General features: G+C 38.8%; 1 protein-coding gene across 4 annotated transcripts in view; it reads left to right on the plus strand.

The window, feature by feature from the left end:
- GALNT6 (polypeptide N-acetylgalactosaminyltransferase 6) overlaps nt 1-19,171 on the plus strand; it is a 73,592-nt gene extending 54,421 nt beyond the window's left edge. For all 4 annotated transcript variants that reach the window (XM_026714690.2, XM_026714694.2, XM_087925294.1 and 1 more), the window contains exons 6-11: nt 5,246-5,363; nt 8,892-9,092; nt 9,636-9,767; nt 10,347-10,448; nt 15,125-15,277; nt 17,161-19,171. In XM_026714690.2, the coding sequence (XP_026570475.1) occupies nt 5,246-5,363; nt 8,892-9,092; nt 9,636-9,767; nt 10,347-10,448; nt 15,125-15,277; nt 17,161-17,274 (820 nt within the window). In that variant the 3' untranslated portion in view covers nt 17,275-19,171. The remainder of the gene's footprint in view (nt 1-5,245; nt 5,364-8,891; nt 9,093-9,635; nt 9,768-10,346; nt 10,449-15,124; nt 15,278-17,160) is intronic.
- The last annotated feature ends 7,788 nt before the right edge of the window (nt 19,172-26,959 follow it).

The following is a 26,959-nucleotide window of genomic DNA, read 5'->3' on the forward strand; positions in this document are numbered from 1 at the left end:
TGTGCCAAAAATTGTGCGCATACTTGCATGCTCGCAGTCGCGTGCCAGCACCCAGAAGGCAATGCGCCCCCCCATGCCCTCTACGCATGTGCGTGTAATCCCCACCCCCCCAACCCATGCCACCCCCCCACACCCCATGCCACCCCCTTACCTGCACTGTGCCTCACAGCTGATTTTTGTCTGGTTTGAGGCCTTTTTCGGCCTCCCAAAGGCTTGAGGAAAGCTTCTGCAGGCTTTGCAGGCCATTTTGTTACTTCTGGTATTTTCGGAAAAACAGAAGTGAGGAAACAGGGTTAACTTTCAGCCTGCAAAGCCTGCAGAAGCCTTCCTCAAGCCTTTGGGAGGCCAACAAAGGCCGCAAACCCACCGAAAATCAGCTGTGAGGTGCACACACGCACAGTGAGGTAAGTTTGCCTGCAGCTCGCGTCCCGGCACAAATGGCTCTGCGTGCCACCTGTGGCACATGTCCCATAGGTTCGCCATCACGGCCTTAGACTGTTGTCTTTCCCAAAGTTAAGAGTAGCGATGTGAGGAAACCATTATATGCCTGAAGCCTGTGGGTTTAGCCTTCGTTATTGGGTAACTGGATCTGTGCTGATGTTTAATCCTTTACAAAACATGGATATAGTATCATAAATTACAGTGACAGCTTGTACTTACAGATATTGTATTTACTGCTCCCATTTAAAAACCAGAAAGGGCCTCCCCTGGCATCCCATGAGCCAAGCCTAATTAGGCAGAATAATCATTTTTCTTCTCCAGTTGAAAGGAAACAAGAACAATGCCACAGGCAAGAACGAACCATTAGGCTACCTCTCAAAAGACAGATAAGGAATATCAAAGAAAGAACGTTTTTCTAATTTTTACCACCTTTGCCCTGCACTTCTAAGGATTAGTTGAAACCCTTGATGTGGCAGAAAAATCAGAAATAATTCAGGAAACCACAATTTAACCATGTTTCATACTTCATGGTAAACCACAGTTCCAATAAATAAACTAGTAACAAATAGTGAATTACTGCCTTAAAAACAATGGCTTATTCCTTGTTCCTGTTTGCACATTGCACTAAACTGCAAAGAAAACATGTGCTTTCTGCTAAAACCAGTTAGGAAGCTTTCATGAACAATCCAGAGGTGTATCTTGCAGCATTTTCCCTTACTAAAGCTCCTGAAAAGCCCAAACTTTTCCAAGCGCCTTTCTTACTGATCTTTGATCAGTCATGGCTGAACTCTGCCCTTTAGAAATGCTTATTTAATGGTTTAAGCTGGCTGCCAAGGTGGGGGTGGGGGGATGGGATGCAGCCTCCTCCTTGAACTCTTGAGCGAAGGGAGGTCACGATGAGCTTCATTCCCACAAACGGAAGAAGTTATTGAATCTCTTCAGGCTCCAGTCAGGTCTCGCTGCTCGGTGAAAGTTCTCATGAAGAAGATAATTGTTTCCTTGAACTTTTCACTGTTTATCTTAAATTCAGTCATTCCAATGCCTTACAAATGCCTGCTTGCGTTTTTAAATTCTGGCCATATATTTAGTCTTAACAAAACATAACAAAGGGGTCTGCCGCTTGCATTGTAACAATAGATTTGGGTTGAGCAGGAACAGGACAGATGCATTCAGCTGGGACCCATTTTAGCAGCAGCACTAAGGTTTAATATTGTCACACTGGCAAGTCCTGTTCCATTCCCCAGGCCTCCTCTATCCCCCTCCTCCTGCCCCTGGCTTTCTTCGGTTGAAGCCCAGAGAAGGAAACTAGAATTATCCATGTCTACTTGTAAGGTAACTTGAATCCCTTGATATATTCCAAATTTAGGGTAGCCCTGATGTAGCCAGAGTTCCCCCAAGTTCAGATATGATGAAGAATCCAGATTAGTTTAAGAAGGAAATAGGTGATTCTAGTACCTTCATGGCTATCTCAGAGGGGAAGGTAATGCAGTGCCAAAAAATCTTTGCACTCCTGAACTGTACTTTGACACGGAAAGACTATACTGTATATACATGATCACTTTTCAAAAAGAAGAAGGCACATTATAAATCAAAGGCGCAGACAGCTCAGTACAGAATACAAAAAGTCAGTGGTTGCAGGTAGTCCTCAACTTACAACAATTCATTTAATGACTGTTCAAAGTTACTACAGCACTGAAAAAAGTGGCTTATTTTTCACACTTATGACTGTTGCAGCATCTCCATGGTCACATCATGATTTACATTTGGATACTTGACAGCTGACTCACTTTTACGACGGCTGCAGTGTCCCAAAGTCACGATGATCCCCTTTGGCAATCTTTTGACAAGCAAAGTCCATGGGGAAGCCAGATTCACTTAACAAGTGTGTTACTAACTTAAGAACTGCAGCGATTCCCTTAACTAATCAATGTGGCGAGAAAAGTCGTAAAATAGGACAAAGCTCACTTAACAAATTTCTCACTTAGCAACATACATTTTGGGCTCAAATTGTGGTTGTAAGTTGAGGACTAGTCTCCTTAGCTCATTGAGCTGATCGAGTTCACTCTAGCCTTATTTCCAGAACTTTTGTAAAAAGTTACATGCTTGTTTTTTGGTTCGATTCCATGAACCGACCGAAGTTCCATCTGTCAAGTAATGGATCCTTTTCTGCTCTCCAGTGCCTGGACAATATATATCCATATTTGAGCAGCAGGAGCTGTTTCAGAACTTTGCTTTTGAGTTGGGTTTACTTTAAATATTTTATGTGAAAACACTTATCTCTGCAAGTGTACCAGGCATAGTTTGTTATCTTTCATTTTTCATCTGTAGGCTGTAGTTAAAGAGCTCTTATTTCACGTGCTTGAAAAAACCACTTTATGGAACTGAAACTGGGGTCAAATCCTTTAAACTGTAGTTTAAAATCTAGATGTATTCTCAAAGCCGTTTTAGCATCCTCTCAGTGTAATGCAAAAAATATATATACACAATTTTTGAGGCTTGTTTAGAACCTTTATAGTTCATATAGTGAATATTAATGACACAAATATTACTGCTAAACAGTTAAAAGATATATCTGCTAAATATCACAGCTCCTCTTGCAAAGGAATTTTAAGAGCTATAGCCTTGTAAGTTGCTAGAAATTTCTCCTTTCATTTTTAGAATCTCTTGTAGCTAATAAAATTAGGATTAAATTTAAAAAAAGGTTTGCAGTACTAATAACCACCTTGTAAGACTGCTTCTGCACTCTTCCCCCATACCACAACATCAGAAAAAAATAAGAACTGGAGTGATTTATCTCCCAAGTGTCATTGGGTACAGTACAAGGTTTGTAAACTGCCTGTGAGACCCACACTTCCTTGAGAGACAATGAGAGGTCCTTTCCCCCCTGCTGTATCAAAGCAGGATAATAAGGGCTGTGACATGAAAGAACCAAGGTTTATTCCTCCCTCTTTCAAACTCTGCCAGCCCCTTGACTCTCTTAGCGGCGGACAACTGAAAAGTCATTAAGGTAACCAGCCTCTCCACTTCTTAAAGCTTGAGATGACCTTGAAATTCATGGTGCCAGCCATTCGATACCGGCTTGGCCCTCCTCCCTTCCAAGAGGGAGACAAAATCCTGTTCCTTTGGCCTCAAGTACAGCTCTTCTTTGTGCAGAGGTCAAACAGGAGGCTGTTCTGTCTCAATGAAAGAGGCACAGAGATTCCTTTTTGTTATTGCTTACGGAGAAAGAGAGAGAGAGAGAGAGAGAAAGACATTGGCAACTTGGCTTTTCAGCAGCTCCTAATCTCCTCTACAACAGAAGCTGCAACAGAGGGCCGGTTTCAGAGAAAACTTTGCTGAAGCTAGTTTCTGGTGCCAGTCTCAGCTTTACTTTTCCTTAAGACAAATGAACATGCAAGCAAGGACAAAGAGTTCTGGGTTATCTAATAATGAAAGTAGTGCAATTGGCAAAACTCTATCTGCAAATACTCTTATTTGTGCCCAGCCTGTGCAGTAATGGTACCCAAGGATAAATAGAGGCCCTATGTCTGCCTCTGAAGGGCCATCCTTGAAGCTCTTAAGGAATGTGATCCTTCCCAAACACGGTGGTTATTTCTTGTTTTTGGATGCAGTTAATCAAGAACGTGCCTCAAATTATCAGGTTTGAGTCCTGTCCAGTTCCCCTCCCCCACAATCAGTCTCATCTAATTCTGGAATTAGCGGCTGCTGTCTTGTCAGCAAGTGTTTGAACTACCAGGCAAAATGTTTTGGGCAAAAAGTGGCAGGAGGAATGAGGGGAGAACATGTTTGTGTGAACATTTACAACACACATGCACAGTCACGCATATTGACTTCATTGCATTTGTTTAGATTTCACATGTACAGTCCCGATTTTTGAACAATACAGTGATTTATATTAAATAAAAATTGGTGTACACGCATCAGTTTGGTTTGGATGTTTTTTTTTTTTTAAAAAAAAGTTGTAGATGATACTGCTGTCTAAAAACTTTTCAGAGAATAGGAGTGAAAGGGTTGCCTCTCACCTCCGCAGTACACATAATTTATTTGTTCTTTTAAGTGAAGCTTTACCATTCAGATAAGTGTGATTTGTGATTCTTGACTGTTTTGATAACTGGATCAGGAAATTGTGGGTACTGTTTGGGGAGGGTGTGCGTTAGTTTAATGCTTTTATTTTATTTTTAAAATTCCATTTTTATGCTTCCTTTTATATCAAAGATGCTTTACACATAATTTAGAAAACTAAGATTTTTAGGATACTTGGTAGAGGACTAGAAAATACATGGAGGTTCAGCTTTTTGGATAATCAGTGGGAAAATAGTAAAATGGAAAATATTTACATATTTTGAATATTCAAATATTCCAGTCATCTTCACATCTTTTGCCATATTTTTTTCCTTAAAAAAAAACCATGAAACAGAATAGTGTGGTAAAAGCCTGAGATCACCTCTCAAAGGCTGCTTCAGTACAAGGGAGTTTGAAAATTGCCTTTGATGTAGTGCAGAAAAAGCCTTGCCTTCCAATATATGTGATCTGCTTTGATCACGGCTTGAGAAGTTCTCCAGAAGTCATTGCCAATATCTCCCAGCTTCCTTCTGCATTGCCTGTGCTAAGCAGAGACACTAGAAATTCAAGAATATCTAGAGTGCCATACAATACTTTCCCCTGCTTTAGCTGTTGTAACCTAGTTTGAGCTTTCCTTGACATTTCACTCAGAAATGTCAGAGAGAGCGAAGACTTCAGTTCAGAGAGAAGATTTCAGTTTTCCATAATTCCCTTTCATAATATTTCTATGCTTCTTTTGCAGGACTCCTACATTCGCCGGTGGTCTCTTTGCCATTTCCAAGTCCTATTTTCAACATATTGGCTCCTATGATGATCAGATGGAAATCTGGGGAGGGGAAAATGTAGAGATGTCTTTTCGGGTAAGAAAGAAAGCTACAAAATATTCCTTGGAAGTAGAGCTATCTTTTGATATAACTTTTTTTAAAGGTGGGGGAGTTAACCAGGTCTCTGAAAAAAAGCTATCTTTAAAGAGTAGGTGAGATAGATTGTATTAGTCCTAGTGAAAATTTTAGGCTCCACATGTCAAAATTTTGGAAAATGCCTGACTCTACAGGCATGTCACACACCTTGCATCCCCGAACAAAAGAGAAATGTTTCTTTACATATTCATTTATTTTTTAAAAATGCATTCCAATCTTGAGTGGTGATGTATTGTAATATGTATTGTATAGCAGGGGGTCGCCATCCTTTTGGACCTCAGGGACCACCAAACTCATAATTTTAAATCCCGGGGACCACTAATATAAATTTTGACTGACAGTGGCTTGCTGACATTAGTGGGAGAGAGAGAGAGAGAGAGATCTGATCTAATCTCTCTCTCTCTCTCTCTCTCTCACACACACACACACACACAAACACAAACACACAAAGGCAGGGGTGGGATTCAAATTTCTTAATAACCTGTTCTGTGGCATGGCCTAATTTGTGGGGTGGCTTGGCGGTCATGTGACTGGCTGGGCATGGCTTGTATGTAAATATAATAAATATGTAAATATTGAATTTTTTATTTTAAAAAAGCAACTTTTACCCCAAATCAGGCAAAGTAGGCAGGCAGATTGAGTTGCTCACATCACAGATTCAAAAATGGGCTGCGTAAGCTATGGGCAAGTACCCATGAAGCTCCACTTGTACGAGTGGTGGGCCCTTGTGCTCACACGTGAACTCCACTTGTGCTAGCAGAAATGGAGATTCATGCACGAATGGAGGGTGCTTGTGCTCATGCATGAAACTCCCCTCATGGGAGCAGAGGACGCTCGTGTGTGAAGCTCCATTCACGCATAGCTTGATTGGAACTGTGCAGGCGTGCATGTGCCTGCCACTCACACACCTCTCCCCCTCTGCGTCGGCACAGACCGCCAAGGGAGAAAAGGTTGGGAACCACTGCTTCAAATGGGCCTACAAAGTTATTGCCATGTTTCTTCGCATAAGTGTTATTTCTACTCTGTTATGATTTAGGTTGTATTTACAACCTAATGCTTAAAACGTGTGAACGTGGTGTCAAGTAATAACAGTATCGTGTAACCTAGCAGTGCATAGAATTAGTTGCAATAAATTGAAAAGTCATGATAGATCAACCTGGGATTGATTACATAGATTTGATGCACATTATCCTAGCTCTTTGCTTTCAAAATGGAATGGAGTTATGCGATAGTAGTCGCAATCGTAGCAGAAGAAAGTCATATTAAAGAAACCAGTAAAAAGAAAGTAAATAGAAGTAGTAAAGGAAGAAAGTTTTTAAAAGGAAGTAAAGAAAGTAGAAGTAGTAAACAAAGTAGTAAAATTTAAGAAATGTCTCTGTTGCTATGGAAACAAAACATGACATAGTTTGGAGGCTGACCAACTACTTCTTTGTATTTGGATTCTCAGTTCTGACTGTCCATCTGGGAGTAAAACTTTCATTTGCTGTCCAATCCCGGGACAGTGACCACAGTGCAGGTGCAAAGATGCCACAGCATTGGTTCTTAAACTGTTTGGCCCAATTATCCTTTTTCCTCCTTTCAAATCATTACCCCCCCCCAAAAAAAACAGAACCCACATCTTGCTATTTTACACAAGCATCTTGACAGCAGCAGTCCCAAATTGGATCCTCAGCTTAGAAACAAGCAATTAGAAATGGTTCTCTTACCCCCAGGATTCTCCACAATTACTCCCAGTTTAAGGGATCAACTGATTCTGAGATACAATGAATTATAATTTGTTTCTCTAAGTATGCATACCAAATTTGATCATAATGTACGCATCAACTGCAATTTTTTAAAAAAATCCTAGTATTGTTAGAAAATTATAAGAGTATCTGGGAAAATTCAAGCATCATCTATTTTACTATTGATATTGTGAAGAGGAAATTGAACTAAGGATCTACCAAAGTTTTTTTTTCCCAATATTTTGCACTGCAGATGTTTTGTTGATAATTTTGCACACAAAGATTTTTTTAAATGTTAAAAGCGAGGTCTTAAATGCTGTGTAGAATGCCACCCTGTGGCAAAAAAATATAAGAAACAGGAATACTCTTGTTTTTTAAATGTGAGGCTAAGAACCTCTGGTCTGAGTTGCAATTTCCTGTAACTACCTGAAACAAATATAAGTTTTTCTACCTTCAATAGGTACCTTTAAAATGGGACAGTCGTCTCAGATTAAACAAAAACACAGAAGCCTTTTTTTTTTTTTTTGTCTAACTAAAATCGGGCATAATGTTAAATTCAAGGTCACATTCCATCCAGGTTAATGCATGTGTTTATGTATTTTTTTCTGCTTTGCTTTTGCTCTGATGACATTTCGTTACCCAGCATTAAAAATATTATTATTATTATTATTAATATTAATAATAAGACAAACCCAACCCTAGCAGTGAACATGTTTTGCAAGACCAAGAATGGCAGAGGACTAGAGTCCTTAAGCATGAGTGTAATCTCAAGGCACAGACATGAGCTTGCCTCCCAAGCCTTGCTTGTGGCGTGTTCAAAATTGATACCAAGTTTTTTTTTTAATGTGTCAGAGGTGAAATTATTTATTACACATTTAGCATATGCCTTAATTCATAAATGTATTACTAATTAAATTACATAAGTTAGATTTTTGTCCTGGTCCTCAGTGACTAAGAATGGCTCCCAGATGGAAAAGATTATTTTGTTTATCAACATAGTATTACCAGTATTTATCCAATCCAGTTGCAGGTCGAGTAAATCTTTAACTAAAGCCACCTCTCTGAGATGCAGATTCTTTGGAGAGTGGTCCATTCTCAGTTGAACCAGTCCCAAGTTTTGGTCAGAGAAAATTGGGGTATTGCACTTCCTCAGACTTGAATACTATTGATCTTGGGAGCTCCTTTATTTTCTGGGGCAGGACTCCAGTTTACCTTTTGAAAGGACCACTCTCTTTTAAAGCATGGGAAAAACTGAAATCAGACATGAAAGACCTTTTCTCCTTAAGATATTGCCTGCAACACAACTGCCACCCCATCTTCCTAAGAAGATGCTCTTTCGTGGTGGCATGGTGGATAGAATGCAGTATTGCAGCCTAATTCTTCCCACTGCCAGGAGTTTGATCTTGACCGGTTCAAGGTTGATTCAGCCTTCCATCCTTCCAAGGTCAGTAAAACAAGGACCCAGATTGTTGGCGGCAATATGCTGACTTTGTAAACTACTTAGAGAGGGTTCTAAAGCGCAATAAAGTGGCATATAAATGCTGTTGCTCCTTGATGGCTGCTTCTATCCTGAAGGAGCCTGATTTTAGGCAGCTGGAATCTGATCCTGATTCCTGTTTTTAAAAAGAAAAGGTGTGCAAATTTCACATCTTATGTCCTTCGCCTGGCTCCAACATTCAGTGCATGAGTTCGTTGTTTTATCGTGGTTTGAATGGCATTCTTCCCCTCTGCCTTGCATCCTCAGGTTTGGCAGTGTGGAGGCCAGCTGGAGATAATCCCCTGCTCCGTAGTTGGCCATGTGTTCCGTTCCAAGAGTCCACACACCTTCCCCAAAGGGACTCAAGTCATTTCTAGGAATCAAGTGCGCTTGGCAGAAGTCTGGATGGATGACTATAAGGAAATCTTCTATAGAAGGAACCAGCAGGCCTCCCAGATGGCCAGAGAGGTATGAAGCACTTTCCTTGAGAGCTGCTTCCCTTAATGTACAAAATCTTTAGGTCTTGTCTTTACCTTCTAAATATTTGATTTAATGGATTCTGCTTCCTCTAAATAAAGACAAGATTCTCCAGCATAGTTGCTGGGAACCTCACTAAAAGAATAGAAATTTTAGAGCATTTTCCAATTATTATTTCAATGACTTAGACACTCTGAGGTGACCTTAATTCTAGAACCGGAGTGACTGGGAAGAGATACAAAAACAGATCCATTGATAGATTATAAAATCGAGTTTTGGCTTTATTCTCAAGGACCTGCAAGATCTAATGAAGGAGAGAAACTTCGGCGGATATCAGGTTTAGAGTGTTCCATATCTGAAAGTAATCCTAGAAATCAAATTCTATCTGGAACTGTCTCAGATTTAATCTATGGATTAAATAAATTAAAGAATAAAGACAGTGAAGACCTTTAGTTATTCTAGTAAACAAACTGAAAATGGCCCGGTTGTTTGCTTTATGTGATTCTTTTTAAAAATGCGTTATGGCTTTATTAGAAAACATACGGAGACCTCAGTGAGCGACTGCAGCTGAAGGAACAGTTACATTGCAAAAATTTCACTTGGTATCTACAAACTGTTTATCCTGAGATCTTCATTCCAGACCTCACTCCAGCTTTCTATGGAGCGGTAAGTGAAAATACAATTTATCAAGATAACCTATAGAAATAACAGGGTGTCTGGATGAATAAAATCCCTACAATTATGTGGGCATCTAGTAATATCAAGCACACTGAAGTCAAAAAGAACATTAGAAGTCAATACATCAAGAGAATGAAGAAGATCTCTAAAGTTGTTGGAGAATTGCAACCCAATCTCTGGGAACTAAATCTGATATATTCATCGGGGTGGGTGTATTATAAATTCACTCACAAACTGGCTTACAGTTGATTGAAAGACCTAAGGAAACAAATCTATCCTTATTTGGCTCTGCATTTCCCATTCAAGCTGTCTTGCCATTGACTGATTACTTGAATGTTCATAAATATTGTAATTCCTAAAAGGATTTATTAATTGACTCTTGTTAGTGTGAGGTACTTAGAGGCCAATTGAGCTCAGAAGGGAGATAAAAGTGTACATAGGTTTAGAAAAAGAATGTAACATTAAAAAAAAAAACACTTTTGTTTAAGCTGTTTAGCTAAAACCCGAAGCTTTGTATGGGTGTTCTGTTAATATGCTTCTAATTTTATTAAATCTATTCCACTACAGATTAGAAATGAAGGTGCCCAGCAGTGCCTGGATGTTGGAGAAAACAACCATGGTGGAAAACCTCTAATTCTGTATCCCTGTCATGGGATGGGAGGCAACCAGGTACGGGCTTCATGAAAATGCTCCCATCCTTATCTCTCCTCCTGCAAACATTGAATCCAGGTTATACCTTTCAAGAAGAGGAAAGAAGTAAAGAATCTTTGCTGAAATTAGGAATGATTGCAGGAAGCAAAAGTATTCTATACTTTTATGGAGAAAGTGTTAGAACCTAGATTAATACTATAACTAGAACATAGAAAAAATGAAAAATAGATGTAAAGAATCATAATATTGAAGCTGCTTGGAAAAGTGAAGAAAGGATTGTGCTGCAAAGAGCCATGGAAGCATTGGGAGTTACAGTAATAGGAAATATTAAAATTTATGAGTAGAAGTTGCTATGAACGAATGGCAGTTGCAAAAATGCGGATGAGAGATTATATACCACAAAAAAGATAATTTTAAGAACAATGACAATAAGCTGCACTGATTAAAAGAGCAGATGAAATGGAGACAGATACGATTAAAAAATTGTTTTAGAAGAGGGCTAAATAATGAATATTCAGCAGATGAAATTTCAGCTAAAGGGAAGAAAGTATTTTGACTGACGTAAGGGAATAAGTTATTATATATATATGTGTGTGTGTGTGTGTGTGTATGTGTGTGTGTGTGTGTGTGTGTGTTTTCTGAGGTTCTCGCGGGTATTTGTATGTGGATCTTTGGTTTTCTCCCACGTAAGATTGGCAGTATCTAGGCAACGTTTTGATGAAGTCTCATTCATCATCTTCAGGCTTCTGTCTTCGGCTCTGTGCTTCTCAGAGTGATGTGAGCTTGCAGCTGCTTCTTCCTTTTAACTGCTAGTGGGGGTGTGACTTGATTGGGTGGGGGTTTGGCTGTGTTCTGATTGGGTGGGGGGGTGTTCTGATTGGTTGGGGGTTTGGCCGTGTTCTGATTGGCTGGAGGCGTGTTCTGTTCAGGTGGGGGCTTGGTTGTGCTCAGGTTAGTCTTAGTTGCTGGGGGATTTGAGTTGGTGAGCTGTGATCTTGCTTCGCCAAACAGCACTCTGAGAAGCAAGAGCTGAAGACAGAAGCCTGAAGATGATGAATGAGACTTCATCGAAACGTTGCCTAGATACTTCGAATCTTACGCGGGAGAAACCCCGAACAACCAAAGATCCACATATATATATATATATATACACACACACACACACACACACACACACATACACATATATATGGTATTCAGTTTTGTTCGGGTATTTTCCCACGTCATTGTAGTTTTGCTTTTAGAGTTGTAGCAACGTTTCGGCAGAATCTCATCTGCCATCATCAGGCTTCTCTCTCTATATATATATCATTTAAAATAGAATATAAAAGAGAGAGAAAGAGAGATGGACACACAGAGAAAAGAAAGTATGAAAAAACCCTCCTGCCCCCAAGAAAGTGAGTTCCCACCATCATCATGGCAAGTATAAACAATTCCATGATCTCTTCAACTCCTTTTAGCTAACAAATATAAAATTCTTCATCCCATAATAACCCGTCTCTAATAGGCAAATCAGTCTTTTTCAAACAATTGCCAGTAAAAGATCTAAACAAATCTCTGGGATTTTAACATTAATATATTTTAAACTCCACATTCTATATCTCAATCATAACATCCCATTTAAAGGGTATAAAATGGTCCCAATATCATAATGTAAACAAAATTTAAAAACCCAAATTTAACATGACAAAAAGAAACCATTTCTCCTTTATAAAAGACAAGCTCCCATACACAATTTATCAACTTGTCCTGTTCAAATATACATGAGATAATCTCCACTTTAAACTATAAACACACCCACATTTCAAAATAAAAAATAATCCCATTATCCTAATATAAACAAAAAATAACAGTGAGGAATAATTTCTCTTTTTAAAAGACAAGTTCTTCAAACTTTCTTAGTTTAAATTTAAAAAAAGCAGTTAAATGCAAGGCAAGTTTATGTAGTATAAAGTTAGTATTTTGTAAAGTAACTGGGGAAAAAACTTTTACATCATAATAAATGTAACTAAATCCAGCATAACATGCCTTTCCAATTAAATTATCAGTAAATCCAGAAAGAGCCACCCAAAATAAAAACATATCCCATTTTATCCCTAGTTGAATAAATCAATTAGGGTAATCCTTTTTCTTTTATACAGGGCAGCCTTTCTGTGTAAGCCATTCAGGTGGTGGTTGATGTTATAAATTTCTTTACTTCTTTAACTGCTTTATAAATCCAACAAAAGGACATTAGTCCAACTGTTCTCTGGAATTATCATTTTCATATCCTTCATTTTTAAATCCTCATCTAGTTTTTACTTTATATCTGATGACAAATTTTATTCAGTGTTTCATATTTTCCTTAAATTTTGCTGCATATTTTATTCTGTAACATCTTTATTTAGGAACAAAGCATTCCCAAGAAGGCACAACAGATGACATGATTGAATCAAATTCATGAGGCAGGTTCCTGTGAGCTTCCTTAAAGATGTGTACTTAAACGCCATTATAAATTTCTTGTCTTATTATGTCCACAATGTCAAAAACATTTTTTCTACAAGCATACATTATTTAAAAAATAATTTAAAGATCTTAATATTCAAAGTACAATAACTCCAATATTTATCCAACCGTTCTGATTGATTTTCATAGTCTCCCATCTCCTCATTCTAAGGAAGTGGTTGCAGGTCCAGAGAATTCTGGATAAGATGTATTATCTGGATCCCTTCCAGTCAGAATACAGACCCAGATATCGGGTAGAAAGTGCATTGGTCACACTTTTGGATGATTTCTGGCAGAGCGGGATGGGTATCCTGCTTAGGGAGATTCTCAGTCATCCAGGTCATGGTTGTCCCAAAGGTGATTTTTCAAGAGGCAACTGGACTTTTTTTTTCTTTTTTTCAATTTTTTTGTTTTATTTATATAACATGTAAAAATTCAGTTTCAATCAAATAGTGTCTTGTTTGGGTACAATTATTTTTAAGAAATCATAATAAAAATGTTTGCAATAATGCTCATCACAATGATATTAATTCTATAATAATGATATTTTAAAATATTTTAAAACAAATACAAATTGGGGGGGGATAAATACTCAGTTCCTTCTTTTTCCTTAATTGTGAGTGTTAATCTGTCCATTTCTGCACATTCTAATATTTTTTAAATTATACTCTCATCTGTCAGGATCTCTTCACTTTTCCATTGTTGTGCAAATACTAAATGAAGCTTCTTAGATGAGAAGCAAAACGTCTTTAAAGAATAACAAGAAAGTCTTGAGAAAACACTTTTGGGACATCCGTCCTGGTTTTTTTTAACTTCTGGGCAGTCTTTGATATCATTGATCATGGTTTCCATTTGGATCAGTTTTGGGAGCTGAGGATGGAGTGGGGCACAGTTTTGTGCTGGTTCATCTCCTTCGTCCTAGACTTGTCCCAATCAGTGTTGATCAGGAGTGGGAAGTCCAGCCTGCAGCTCACGGTAGTCAAGGCTGGGTATCAGGTCATGAGTGATTGACCAAAGGGCCTTCCAGCTGGTGCAACACATGGAGCTGTGCAAAGAATGGTCAAAGCTGCCACTTACCCCTTACTCTTTAAAAAGAAGCTTAGTTCAAGAGAAGCTCAGATAGTGCACCATTCCTGAATGGAGAAGTCTTATCCAAGAGTTTGAATGAAATTCCCTGGGTCCATGAGACCCTAATATCCACAACCGTTCAGTCTTGGTAGGATTGATTTGGAATCAGTTCCATTCCACCCAGCCCTGCCCAGCCTCTAAGTGTTGGGATAAGAACTCAACAACGACCTTGCTGTTGTTTATAAGATTAAGTTTCTGTCCATTTTTTGATTAGTGGGAATTTGAAATGTCAGAAAGGCAAAAAAGTAAGCTGAAAGGGTTATTTAAGAAGCTTGTTTGTCCAACAAGAGTTAGGCTCAAAGATGGATGAATGTGGTCTGAACACAATAGGAAGTAATCAGTTCAGGCACTGCTCGACTTATGACCACGATTGATCCTAACATTTCTGTTGCTAAGACAATTGTTAAGTGAATTTTACCCTAATTTATGACTTTTCTTGTCCCAGTTGTTAAATGAATCACTGCAGTTGTTAAATTAGTAACATAGTTGTTAAGTGAAACTGGCTTCCCTGTTGACTTTGCTTGTCAGAAAGTCACAAAAGGTGATGACATGACCCTGGGACACTGCAAGCATCATTAATATGAGTCAATTGCCAAGTGTCTGAATTCCCCACATACTTCTTTTATACAAGTAGTTCTTGAGTCACAGCACTTAATTTAGTGCCTCTTCAAAGTTACAATAGAACTTAAAAACTTACGATCGCTGCATCATCCCCCATAGTCATGTGACCAAAATTCAGACACTTGGCAATTGATTCATATTTATGATGTTTGCAGTGTCCCAGGGTCATGTCATCACCTTTTGTGACTTTCTGACAAAAAGAAAAAGAGGCCCATATAGGCATCAGACACTGCAGTTTGCTGCTAGCATCTAGCGCCATCTATAGGATCTCAGTAGCTACTACAAAGAATGAAAAGCAACATAAGAAATATATGGAGATGAGATGATTTGTGAAGACAGAAAATGTAATGAATAATATTGGTGTACCGAAGTACGGTATTAAAATCTCCTTTAGAAAAAATACTAATATTTTTGGTCTTGTTTCTAATAGTGAAAGCTTCTTATCCCTGTTTTGCTTTTAGTATTTTGAATACACATCCCAGCGAGATCTGCGACACAACATTGGCAAGCAGCTCTGCCTCCGAGCCAAGAAAGGGGCCGTTGAGTTGGGAGACTGTCATTATACAGGGAAACACTCCCGAGTGCCAGAAAATGAAGAATGGGAACGGACACATGTGAGTTTAATCTGAATTTACAGACAAATATGCTGTTCTTTATGCCATCTCTTTCCAGATCAGTTATTTCTACCTGCAGCCAGCCTCACTTTACATGTCAGCCAAATATCTCTTACTGTAGACACACACACACACACACACACACACACTCAAACATGACAAAGTTCAGAATATAATGCCTTTCCTGCTAAGGAATCTATTAACACATCTGGTTGCTAAAAATGTACCGACAATTAAAAATACAATTTCGGAGTCCGTTTCGAAGGTCCCTATTTGCATTACTCGGCTCTTTCTTCAAAAGAAAATCTGAAGCAAGAGTAGCATATGAGTTAGGCTGGTGATAATAAGTATTTAAGGAAATACCTGATGCCAAAGATGATGAGTTCAATCTCTGCTATAAAGATGTGGCTATGTCAAAAGGCTTGAGAATCTGAGGGAAATGAAATTTACTTACATGGCTTACATTGCTTGTAACATTGAAGATACCTTTTCCTAGTCTGTTTAATAATAGGGTACTTTTGTAATGTTTGCTTTTTAAAAAAAATATCCCACCTTCTTTACATTCAGATTTTTTTATGTGCTGCCCAGAGTCCTGTTTGTGAGATGGGCAGATATATGCGAAGGAAGGAAGGAAGGAAGGAAGGAAGGAAGGAAGGAAGGAAGGAAGGAAGGAAGGCAGGCAGGCTGGAGGGAAGGGAAGGGAAGGGAAGGAAGGAAGGAAGGAAGGAATAAGATTCTTGGCAGTTTTCTTTGAGAGAAAAAGAAACTGGATAAAAGGAAAAGTGAAATGTATTTAATTTATATGCTGCCCGGCAGCATTGTGTGAAATGGCAAAAATCATTTGAACAAAAGGAATCTATTTGCCAAATTTTGATTATGTTAGGCATACAGTTGTCAGATTAAAATTTTGAAAAATGTTTTTAAGAGATCCTTTGTCCCAGCTTGGAGTTAATTGCCAATCAACTGTACTCTTACCTCTGCATGACATCATTCTGGAGGGAGAGAGACACATCAGTCATCACCTAGCAATAACCAGAAGAGCTGCTCAGTTTTCATTTTGTAGCTGTAGGAATTAAATGAAGTTTCAAAACTATTTAAGGAAATAGTTCATATGTACTTAATTGTTTCTGAAATCTTTCTTTTTCTTTGTTCAAAGTCAATGGAAAGATTTTCAGAAAAAGATAAATTTTCACAAAAGAGGCTGTTTGGCTTAGGCCTCCAGATGAGAACCAGCGTTGGCAGTTCAGATAATGTCATGAAGGATTAAGAAGCAGAAGTCTAATTCCATCTTCAGATATCATGATTTTATCAGTGCAGAAGCTGGGAGTGATATATTTCCACCTATACCTGCACATAAAAAATAGCTTTATCCCCTGCACCTGAAGATGAGAAAAGTTGTCCTACTACACAGGAAGTGGTTTGAGCGTGCTCCAGGTGGTGATGTTGCATCAGCAAATGGGGCTGTTTCTAGCTTTGACTGCACCACTTTTCTCAAAGGGTAGGGCGTAGGTTGACTAAATGTGAGCCATACTGTAAGGTCCTCAGGTGGAAGCATGGCCAGCATGCCCTATCCTTTTGTGTAGAGCAGGGCTGTCAAACTCCTGGCCCATGGGCCAGATGTGTCACACACTGGCCACACCCACGCCTGTTTTAGCAAAGGGGGGAAAAGTCCCGATGCATCACATGATGCCGCTGTGACGATGTGAGTTTGACACTCCAAGTGTAGAGCATTTTCTTGGCTTAACAGAACCTTTAGCTGTAGAGTTAAAAAGAAAGAAACAAAAAGAGTTATTAAAGTTCTACTCCCAGAATTCCTAGCCACTTTAGTCAGTGGAGTCTTTGATTATGTTCTATCTCAACAGTGTGCCTTTTTTTTTTTTTAGGATCACCTGCTTAAGAATGTAGCAATTAACTGGTGTTTGTCTGCAAGAGGTGAGCATCCATCCATGGCTCCCTGCAACACTGCAGATGCTCACCAGATCTGGCACTTCAGCTAAAGCAGTCCAAGTAAAAGACCAAAACAGCTCTGGAATGCATCTCCTGTCAAAGCTCCCACTCTTCTGAACTTGCTTTCTAGCGACAGACGGTATATTTCAGGAAATGAGAGGGGGAACCAATTTGCTGCATAACCCAAAATTTGCCTGTAACACTCTTGTGCCTTTTGCAATAAGCTCAAAAGAGCCAACATTGGTATATTGGTTTATCTGGGCTTTCTTGATTAAAAAAAAAAAAATTACAAGCTGGTATATTTGCTCTTTAGAATACTAGATACATTATCGAAGTTCCATACTCTGAGGCAAACTACACTGGCAATGTTCATATGGCTGTAGAGAAAAAATGGCCATCGACCAGATGTGAACTCAAACATTTCCCTTATTTGTATGTTGTGAATATTATAGGAAGTAGTGCTTTGAGGCTCTGACCTAAGGAATAAATTGTCTGTGTATAGTTTAGAGAATAATTGGATGCCAAAGATAATGACCTTAATCTGTTACATAGGAAACGCTGCTTCTGACAATACTGAGCATTGGGAGGAGAAATCTTTGTAATTCTAATGCTTTCTCAACTGTCTTAAAGGTCTTTGCACTGACATGCAGGTGAGCGGCAGGCAAACCTCTGCTTCCAAAGGCTCAGTGCAGCTACCTGCAATTAAAATAATAAATGCTGGCCTGCAGTATGGTTGTGCGACTGAAATCCTAGCCCTTTTGCACAGGCTGAGGCCCGTGTTTTACCTCAAGCTTTGGAGCTTTTGCCAGCATGCTGCAGGTTGCAACTGATGATTCTGTGGAAGAATTAAAACTGTGTCTTCTAGCTGTTCAGTTCTCTCCAACAAATGGAAGAGAAGGAATGCAGTAAGGATGTGGCACTTCCTTAGCCCTTCCCCATGTCTGAGTTTAATGTGCCTTTTAGTTCTCCCAACCTCTGCAGTCTAGGCCTTCAGAAGGGTGCAACTTGCTTCCATTCTTCATGACTAAACAGGGCCCAACCTGGCTTTTCTATACTGCACTGGTGTTAACATCCTGCAGTGGGAGATGGTATGTGGCTTGATTTCAGATGCTTCCATAGCCTTTGTGATACCCTGCAATGCCAGGAATAAAGAAAGCTTGCTAATGTGCCTTTAAACAAATAAATAAAGCAAAACCCTAGCAGAGCAGGAAGCTATCTCTCATGAGAAACCTGCTGCCAAACGAAGGCTTACTCACATCAGTGGATGGGAGCTAAAGCAATGCAAAAAAAACAAAATTTGTGTGTGTATATATTTGTGTTTGCATTTCATTGACGAGAAATACCTGCTAGGAAAGCAACTAGAGTAAAGTGATCATGGTTACTGCTAATCATAGTGATGTGCTAGACCAAAAATTTGCCCTTGTTTGTAATGTTTCTAAGAAAACAATCAGATGCACATTTCTTGAATTTCCTCAGATAAGGGGCAGAAAGGACAGGGTCCTCTCTGTAACAAGGTCGTCAGCTCCCAAACAGCAACTTTCTTATAACTGACAATGCTGGTAATACTTGTAACTTATAAATAATTAGCATTTTCACCTTCCATAGAAGGTATAAGTCCAAAGAGAAAAATAGATTCTGGATTTTTGTAAGTACTGGGTATTTTATGAGTACACCACACTTTTAATTGCCGATTGGTTGACATTACAGATCAAAATCTATCTGTGCATGATTCCATCTTTCCATTTTAAAAGGACAAGGCTGGTTTCTATACAATACTTTTAGCATTTTCGAAGAACGGAGACAGGGTGAAAGGATTTTTTTTGAATGTAGGAGCTAGCATTAGAAGTTTTGGTTCATTTGCTGGAAAATTTTTCAGATGAAACAAATGTCTTGCTCTGGTAATCTTGACTGGAAATAAAAAAAGCTGATAACTATTTTATGAGGAAATTCTGTGTTGGGTTCATTTTCTTTTCACTAATTCTCCATTTCTTTATAATTAATGTTGGAGCACACATCCTAACCCAGCCCTATTCTTCAATGACTCTATTTCATTTAAAGGAGATTGGTAATCATATAAGCTATACCGGGAGTCATCAATTTACACCCCAAATTTCTGTTGCCAAGCAAGGCAGTGAATTTTACCCCGTTTTATATTTATTGCCACAGTTGTTAAGCAAATCACTGTAGTAATTAGGTGAATCATGCAGTTGTCTTTGTTTGATGGAAGCTGGATGGGAAGGTTACAAATGGTGATCGCATGACCCAGGGATGGTACATTTGTCATGTTGCCAAATTAACAATTGCCAAGCACCCAACTTTGATTATGTGACCCTGGGGATACTGCAATGGTTGTATGTGTAAGTCACATACAAACAATTGTAAGTCACTTTTTTCAGTAACTTCAAATGATCACTAAATGAATAGCTGTTAATGAAATTGGGCTGGAAGAGCATGTGACATTTTTGTCATTGCTTCTTCCAATAGAATAGAATATGAATATGGAATGGAATGGAATGGAATGGAATAGAATAGAATAGAATAGAATAGAATAGAATAGGTTTCATCCTTTTAGACTCTGTTCACAAACATGGTTCACAACTGGATTATTTATATCCCTACATCACACATAAACAGTTCCCATTTTGTGGAATCGACATATTTTGGTTACTTTTACTATGGATCAGATTAAACTTTGTATTGACTAGTTCTCCCTGAAAGCCTCTACTCAAACATCTCTTACTTTGTCCACTTTTTCCAGGTGTTTTTTCCATAGAAAGGAAGTTAAATTCTATCAAACATAAGACATTACGCAAACATGACTTCTGGTTGATTGTTTGATTTTATTCAACTGCTTGAGTTCTCCAGGTCACCAATGCAAAACATTAATAAAACAAGTATGCTTTGAATCCTTCTGGGAAAATAAAATGGTATGTGAAAATGACCTTGGGAGACAGAATGAAGAACTAAGTAATGGTGTGATAAGAGGCAGTTTAATCTGCAGATGGGGGAAAAACATGGGAAGCATTTCAGAAGGGACCCTCCCTAGTTTTCCAAAGAGTAAAAGGAGGGGAGGGGGAGAAATACTTTCAGTCTTACAAGCTTCTGTTAATATAACCTTGCAATAAAGATAGAGCTAATACCCCTAGTTGTGCTTCTTGCCTGGACTACCTTGCAAGGGTGAGAGAAAAGGATTGGCTGCAAAATATCTCTTTAGCTATCTTTATAAGTAACATGTTTTAGTTAAGTGTCATTTTGAAAGCACTGCAACCAAAATGATACTGTGCAAAACATTGTTTAGTGGACATATCCATGGGGCCACCAAGAGCGATGAAAGTAGGAAGTGACTCCTATTAATTGTCATAAACCATTTTGCCTCAAGTACTTTGTTACTTCTGTTCCTTATCGGACAATATTTCTAAGTGGCGTTTTTGAAATTTATGGAAAGATTCCAAATTCATGACTCAACTCTTACTTTATTTTCTAGCCCTCTTATCTATAGAAGGATGCATTTCCGTCTGGTGTGGCTGGTGACCAAGACATTTATAAGAATGAAGGAACTGAGCAGACCCTAAGTGTGGAACGGATCTTTGTGCATCCGAAGTAGAACAGCAATAATGTTGCTGGAAGGTTAAGTGGAGTTGTCCTGAAAACTGCTAGGTCCTACCCATGCATTTTTTAAGTTGGGGATTCGTGGGGTTGGGGTTTTTTTTACTTTGTTTTTTAGGTCCATAAGCGTGTTGAGACATTGAGACTTTCTTGGAGGTTGTTCTCAAAAAATACTCCTGATGACTAGAATCAGTCAATCTGAACCTAAACCAATGAGGAGGTTCCAATTTGTGATAAAGGTTGCAATTATGCCAAGCTATTGGATAGTTGGGTTCTGAATGTGCTGAACTATTGCCTAGGTTGTCCTTGTATGTTCTGCAGCACCTTGCCCAAATTTTGGATACAAGTCACTTCTAGTCATTCCAAACCATTGAATCTGTCCATGATTTGCATCAAGTAAATGGAAGAAGTGTCTCTAGTATTGAGAGAGATCTAATCAATGCCAGGAGGATCCATTTGATGTGGTGGTTAAAGGAGCAGGATAAAACCAAAGAGACTCTTTGCTGTAGCCAGCTGTGTGATTTTGGATCAGTCATACTCTGTCAGCTTGAGCAAGCAGGCAAGGGCAAACCACTTCCAATATCTTGCCAAGAAAATTGCATGAACCTGCCAATATTGTCACTAGGAGTCAAGACTGACTTGAGGGCACACAAAAAAACCCACTCTATTGCCAAATCATGAATGTTGTTTTTGGAAACTGCAGGTCTCCATCTGATTGCTGATGACAGTGGGCAATGAAAGAACTAGTATTGTACTGTATATTTGCCACACTGCTATTTAATATAAAACAGGCCTATATTCTTGTTTCTGGTGAATCTTCATTTCATCTTTTCTCTTCCAATTCCAGTTTCTCTGCTCCTTGGCAGCTTTGACATTGTATTACTCTTATCTTTCAAGAAGCGCAGCTCTGAACATATTCATGCAACCTGGTGTTTTATGTCCCTCTGGCCAGATCCTGCCCAGAAATGTATCACCAGAAGCAAATATTATTAGAATTCACACAATATACAAAGGAATAATAAAAGCAGTATCCCTTGATGATTCAGGGACATAGGTGCTTAAGTTGTTCGTCTTCTTAATTCCAATCAATCATCAATCAGTCAATCAAATAAGACCATTAATATTGAAATGAACAGATTGTGAATAAATGTCCTCATAATTAGATGAGCATTTGCAATGGTGGTGAACATTTGTGTGGAATTCTAACATATCTTAAGAACCAGTCTGTCAAGAACCCTATTCAAGTAAGCATTCTGCAAGCTAATATAGATGTCCCAAAGGTGATTTTTTTCAAAAGGCAACTGGACTTTGTTTTCCCTTGAGCAGATTTCACTTCTCATCCAAGAAGCTTCATCAGTTCTGGCAGGATGGGGGAGGGATGAAAGGATTAGTTCTGATAGGATGGGGAGAGTCAGAACTAATCCTTCCATTCCCTCCCACACCATCGTGCCAGAACTGATGAAGTTTCTTGGATGAGAAGCAAAATATCTTCAAGGAAAAACAAAGCCGGTTGCCTTTTGAAAAAAAACTTTCTGAACAATCATGACCTGGTTGACGAGGATCGGCATAAAGTCAGTATCGGTGTGCTTTTTTACTGCATCAATGCTTGCCTTTCTTCTAAGAGTTTGACATAATTAGGGGTTCTCCCCTAATTTTATCTTTGCAATAATTTCTCTGACAGAATGATTTGGCTAAAGAAAGAGAAACTGCTGTTGAGATCCAGAGAAGTGGCATTGAAGCCAATATTCAGAAACTTACGTAAGCAAAGAAAGGACAAAAGCACTGCTTAGATCCTGCAAACAGAAACAATATTAGGAAGATGCTGAAGCTGGCTTCTCTCTACTTTGAAGGATATAATAGAGAGAATAGTACAATCAGACTTAAAAGATTTTACCATATTATTATAGCCTACTGCTGTGGTATCATTCTAGTCCTGTAGATTTTATTTTTGGTTCTGTATCTCATAGGAATGACACTAACCAAAATCACCCAGTCAACTCCATCTCCATTGGAGACTTGAATCTGAACCGTGTTCCTATTCTGACACCTTCACCTCTACGCTATGCTAGCTATATAGATCTGCCATTTCGCTCTGCCCTAGTTTGATCTTGATACCTTGAAAGAAAAAAATGAGGAAGCTAGACAGGCAGTCTACTTATCCGTTGCATGAAATATGAGGGGCATGTGGCTTTTCAGATGCTGTTGAACTTCAGTTCCCAGTCATCCCCATCGATATGGCCAATGGCGAGGTGGTTCAGCGGTAAGTGAAGAACCAAAGATTCTCCACACCTACGTTATGTTCTCCATCACTGGGAGATCCTCCTCCCATTTTACAAGGTGGGAAGTCAAAATGAAACTTAGGCTTATCGTTCTTCTTAAGCATACTGACACCATCACTCTGGTACAGCAAATGGACAGCTGGCATCAACTCTGCAGAGCAAGCTTATCTCCCACTCCTGGATCATGCTATCTGCTGCAATTCATCCTGTTGGGGCTTGACAGTTAAGGATAGCATGGTGTGTGCTGGATGCCTGGTAATCTCATGCTATTAAAAACACGGTGTAAAAAGCAAAAACTTGCTAACAACAGAAGGGAGTTTCAGGAAGGTCATTGCCTGCCACAGCTGCCTTTATCTAGCTGAGCCTTCTGCTCTGCCTTGGACCACTTCAGTTTGGCAGAATGTATGCAAATTCAGCAATGCTAAGCTGTGCTTCTCTAAACTATACGACAGGAGAAATTTCCTGTCAACGTGAACAATTCATTAGTGGAATGATTTGCCTCCAGAAATTGGGATGCTTCAACACCACGGGATTGCTTTAAGGGATTGGATAGCCATTTATCCAGAGTGGTTTAGGGTCTCCTGCTTGAGGCAGGCATTGAAGACCTGCAAGGTTTCTTCCAGATCTGTTATCCTGTATTCTCGTTGCTTTGAACCCATTCCAGGTTCTGTGAATCTTCTTGAGATGGAGCATTTCAGTACTGGATGCAAAACCTCCAGTGGGGTCTGTCCCATGCAGAGCCAAGGGAAAGGATGTTGGTTGGGAAATTAAAAGAGTTGAATTCCATACATCTTAAAAGTTCTCAAGGCTTGGAAACAGCACTTTGGATCCAAAGCTCTTTTGAATTGCAAAGCCAAGAATCCTCCATCTAATCTCTGTTGCCTAAGGAAAAACTTTTTGTTATCTGAGAAAACTCTGGCACATTTACCTTGGGGATCAAACTTTGGTGATAGGATTTGGTTATGTATCCACTTCTTAATTGCAATATCTCTAGAATCCAAATTTCTTCAAAATAACTACGCTGCAAAAGCTAAGCATCAGTCGTCTGCTTGGTGGATGACTCATTTGCAGGCTACACATTGTCCTACCTTGGTTTATTTCGGCAGCTATTTCATGCTTTGTGGCAAAACCAGAGAGCACAATTGATTTGGTGATGTAGCTCTCCCATCTTTGCTTTGCATTCCATGGGGATCCAGAAGGGCCTTTAAACAGCAGATATGTTGTCCGTTAAATCACTAGCTTTGTTTCCAGAAGCGGACACAATATTTACTCAAAGCTTACTGTGTTTATTCTTGTCTCAGCTTATATTTCCTGGATGAATAATGTTAGTTTGTCATAGAATCAAAGATCCATCACATGTAAGGCCTGGTCATTTTATTCATCCCCTGGTTTAGAAATTCTTTTATGGGAACTAGATAAGGGAAAAGGTCAGACAAACTCTGGGAGTTTTCACAGCTGATTCTCTTCAACTTCATTTGCTTGTTTTGTTTCTTTAGTGATACGTCCATCCAACTCAAACACTGCATACAAGATTAGATGACAGGAAATGGACCAAAACAGGATAAAGATTTTCATTTCAAATCCAAACAGATGTAAGCCAGCAGGCAGAATCTCACATTTGCATCCTCTCCAATTTGGAGTTCCAATAATCTTGGGTTAATGCCCAAGGAAAACCTCAGGGGGGTGTTTTTTTTTGAAGGCAAAAGAGTTGGGACCAATGATGTCGTGGGAGGGGATCATTCCAGAAGGCAGGTGTTCACAACTGAACAATTGTGGAACAAGGCGGATGGATTGACAGTTTAGACCACCATGCGTGTCAAACTCGATCGCGTCATGTGATGTATTGGGATGTATCGCAACGTTTTTTTGCCTTTGTGGAGTTGGGGTGGGTGTGGCCTACACGTGACACATCCAGCCCGCTGACCGCCAGTTTGACAGCCTGGTTTAGGCCAGATTTGCAATACCCATTTAGCCATAAATAAAATGGGTAAAAGAGGGCCAGTTTGATATACTGGGGTGTGTGTATGTTAGTGAAAGTTTGACACAATTATTTATTTCCACCAAGTCTTTTCCTTAAATGATTTGGAGTACCAGCAAAAAGAAGCAGCAATTTATGTGGGTGGGAAAACAATTGTAATGATTTATTTCCTTATTTGTTCATTTAATTGCATACTCTCGAATCTGGTGTTTACCTCATTACAGACATATAAAACATCCATGATAAAAAAAATAAATTAACATAAATCATTAACAAAATATAATATTCAAAATGTAACACAGTGTCATAAGATCTCAGTAATGATTTTAGGCCCATAAATAAAAGTTTGATTCATGGGCATCAACCACAAATTGAGGGTTGGAAGAAAATAAGAATATATTTTGCACATTAAGTCATGTCAGTGCAGCAAGAGTTGCAAGTTGCCATTTGCTTTCATAGTGCCTGTATGTCCACAAATGGCCCAACCCTTTTCCCAAACAAGAGATGATTTACAAAATAGGAATGGAAACTTGTTCTAGAGCTAGGCTACTATCACAGGCTGAGGGCCTTCACTGGGTTGGGTTCGAGGGAATAAATCTAGTCACTATCCTTTTAAACTATAATAGATTTTTTATGTTATTTTTTATCTCTACAGATGTTTTGGCTTGAAATACCAACTATCGATATTTAAAACATTTGTATGTCTCCTAAAGATCATAAATGTATAATGTGTATGTAAAATTCAAATATTCTCCTTTCATATTTGTGGTCCTGAAATATTTTATGTCATTTTTGTAAGCCTAAGTATTAACTGACATCAAGAATATTCTTATATTTTTTTCCTTTGCTTACAATTGTTAGTTTCCTCTAATGTCCAGTTTCTAAAATCATTGCTTATCTTTGTTATGACAAAGATCTTTGTTATAGCCAGAATAGCCAAAATAAGTTTGTTTCCCATAAGAAACTATTTATGTTTTGTAGTTAATTCCCAAATCTTCTAATAAAAGTCAATATTCCAAATTTATCTGCACCCTTAATCCATTTATAACTTTCTTAGATCAAAATCTTATTTTGTTTTTTTGCTGTTTATTTCAAATCCTTAACATTCTTTATTTTCTTTTGTTCAGAGTTGATACTTAGCCTTCCATCCTTCCGAGGTCAGTAAAATGAAGGCCCAGATTATTGGGGGGACAATATGCTGACTTTGTAAACTCCTGAGAGAGGGCTTTAAAGCACTGTGAAGCGGTATATAAGTCTCAGTGCTAAGTGCTATTGCTATTTTGAGCCATGAAGGATTATTGTGAATGTTCCCATAAAGTGACACCAAAAGCATGTTTTACACATTTATGAGCCAACTGCTAGCCATGTGTTTGTCAGAACAGAACAATTTGCAGTTTCCATTTCTTCACAGTCTAATATCTTCTTAATTATCTCTTCATCTTGAGGTCTTTCTTCATCTTTCCAATATTGTGCAAAGATAATCCTCGCTGCTATTAAAACATGTAATATGAAATACATACTAGAGAAGAATTGCTTCCTAAACCATGATTCCCTTCCCCTCTCACCGGGGAAGACTCTGGAACCCACCTTCTCCAAGACGGGCAAAATCATATATACTGGGATCATGTTCCCTAAAGGAACAATCAGGATTAACGTTGCCAGAACTTCCTGGTCTAGATAGTAATACGAATATTATAATTAAATTATTAAATTGTATCCTGCACTGTATGTAGCACTTCAAGTAGTTTACATAAATGCTAGTTGTTTCCTTGCTTCTTTGGGGAGGCACAAGCTGCTTTCAGGGCTGAAAGGTAGGATATAAATCAAATGAGAAATCCATCATTTACAGATAGTTCTATTCTACACACCCCA

This window comes from Pseudonaja textilis, chromosome 2 (genome assembly GCF_049901715.1).
Source record: "Pseudonaja textilis isolate UNSWEBS1 chromosome 2, rPseTex1.2, whole genome shotgun sequence".
Classification (NCBI taxonomy): Eukaryota; Metazoa; Chordata; class Lepidosauria; order Squamata; family Elapidae; genus Pseudonaja; species Pseudonaja textilis.